The following is a 1,326-nucleotide window of genomic DNA, read 5'->3' as shown; positions in this document are numbered from 1 at the left end:
TCACAACTGTATTTGGCAAAAATGAGCTAAAGCCAAATTTAGCGAATGCGCGCTGCAGTGCACGTACAAAGCTTCCGGATGAATCTCACGGATTACTGTCTGTACACCGTTAAAACAGCCTTTCATTGCGGCGGCACCATCATATCCTTGTCCGATTAAGTATTCGCAGTTAATTCCTAAACGTTTTAATTCTAAAAGAATTGCATTAGCTAAAAATGTTCCTGTAGTTCTCTCAACTGAAACAAAACTCAAGAAATCTTCGTGCAATATAAATATATCATCTTTGGGCTCCGTATATCTAACACAAATTGACATTTGTTCTTGTCGTGAAATATCAGTCGTTTCATCAACCAGTATCGAAAAGTACTTAGCAGAATTTATCTTATCAACTAATTTATTTTGAATAATTTCACCACAAGTTGCAATTAATTCATTTTGTATATCCGGGCTTAAGTACGTAGCGTTCAACATCATACTTTCCGAGTGCTTCCTTAGATTTAAATCACCACAGTTGTTTCGCATTCGTAAAATAGCTCTAAAGTTACCGTCATTTATTTCTGGTTCAGGATCGTTGATTTTAATCGGTCCTAAATCGCATGTCCCTCTCAATGCCAATTCCTGTCGGCCACACAATTTAATAGTTTCAATAATGGGAATGAGTTTTGTACGATTTTCGGCTATTAGCGTTAAGCGTCCTGTATCGATTTGGCTAATAATGTCCGGTTGCAATTTTTTAAACACTCGAAGAAAATTATCAGCCAATATCATGCATTCTTTATGATACTGGCTTTCACCATGACGTTTAAAATCAGAAAGGGCATCTTTCCATTTGTTCAGCGGCTGGGTAACTAAAGACTTTAACTGCTGATGAGACCCTTTACCTGCGCAATCTCGGGCGAATAATACACAAAATTTACATAAGGCGCCTTGCTGACCTTTTGTCGTATAAACCAGCCATGGGAACCGATCAAACCACGTTACTTGAAATTTCAGTTTTTTCTTTCCATCGCTTACTGGGAACTTAAATGATTTGTCCGGTTGCCAAGGCGAATCCAGTAATCTACACTTTAAATTATCATCAATTTTGTTTTTTAATTCCGTGTAACAACCTAAATCTAAAATATTTTGAGCGTTAGTTCGTGGAATATCTTCCTTAGAACCGGAACTAGTACCAGCATTCTCAGTGTTATTGTCGAGAGCAGGAACAGGAACAGGAACAGAAACAGGAACAGAAACAGGAACAGGTGAAGACTGATTTTCATCGGTAGACTTTGGTTTCTTTATCATATAATTGAATAAAGTATTTTCCTTCCCTCGTTTAGACAT

General features: G+C 37.3%; 1 protein-coding gene across 1 annotated transcript; it reads right to left on the bottom strand.

The window, feature by feature from the left end:
- Positions 1 to 67: 67 nt before the first annotated feature.
- On the bottom strand, positions 68 to 1,326 carry LOC105556511 (the record flags this gene model as incomplete). Its single annotated transcript, XM_012003610.1, has 1 exon — positions 68 to 1,326. A coding segment is annotated over exon 1 (1,259 nt), but the record flags the coding sequence as incomplete, so codon positions are not given.

Source organism: Vollenhovia emeryi, unplaced genomic scaffold (genome assembly GCF_000949405.1).
Source record: "Vollenhovia emeryi isolate VEMERY1.0 unplaced genomic scaffold, V.emery_V1.0 DF939967.1, whole genome shotgun sequence".
In the NCBI taxonomy this organism is placed as follows: Eukaryota; Metazoa; Arthropoda; class Insecta; order Hymenoptera; family Formicidae; genus Vollenhovia; species Vollenhovia emeryi.
This window is presented reverse-complemented; position numbering and strand designations above follow the sequence as displayed.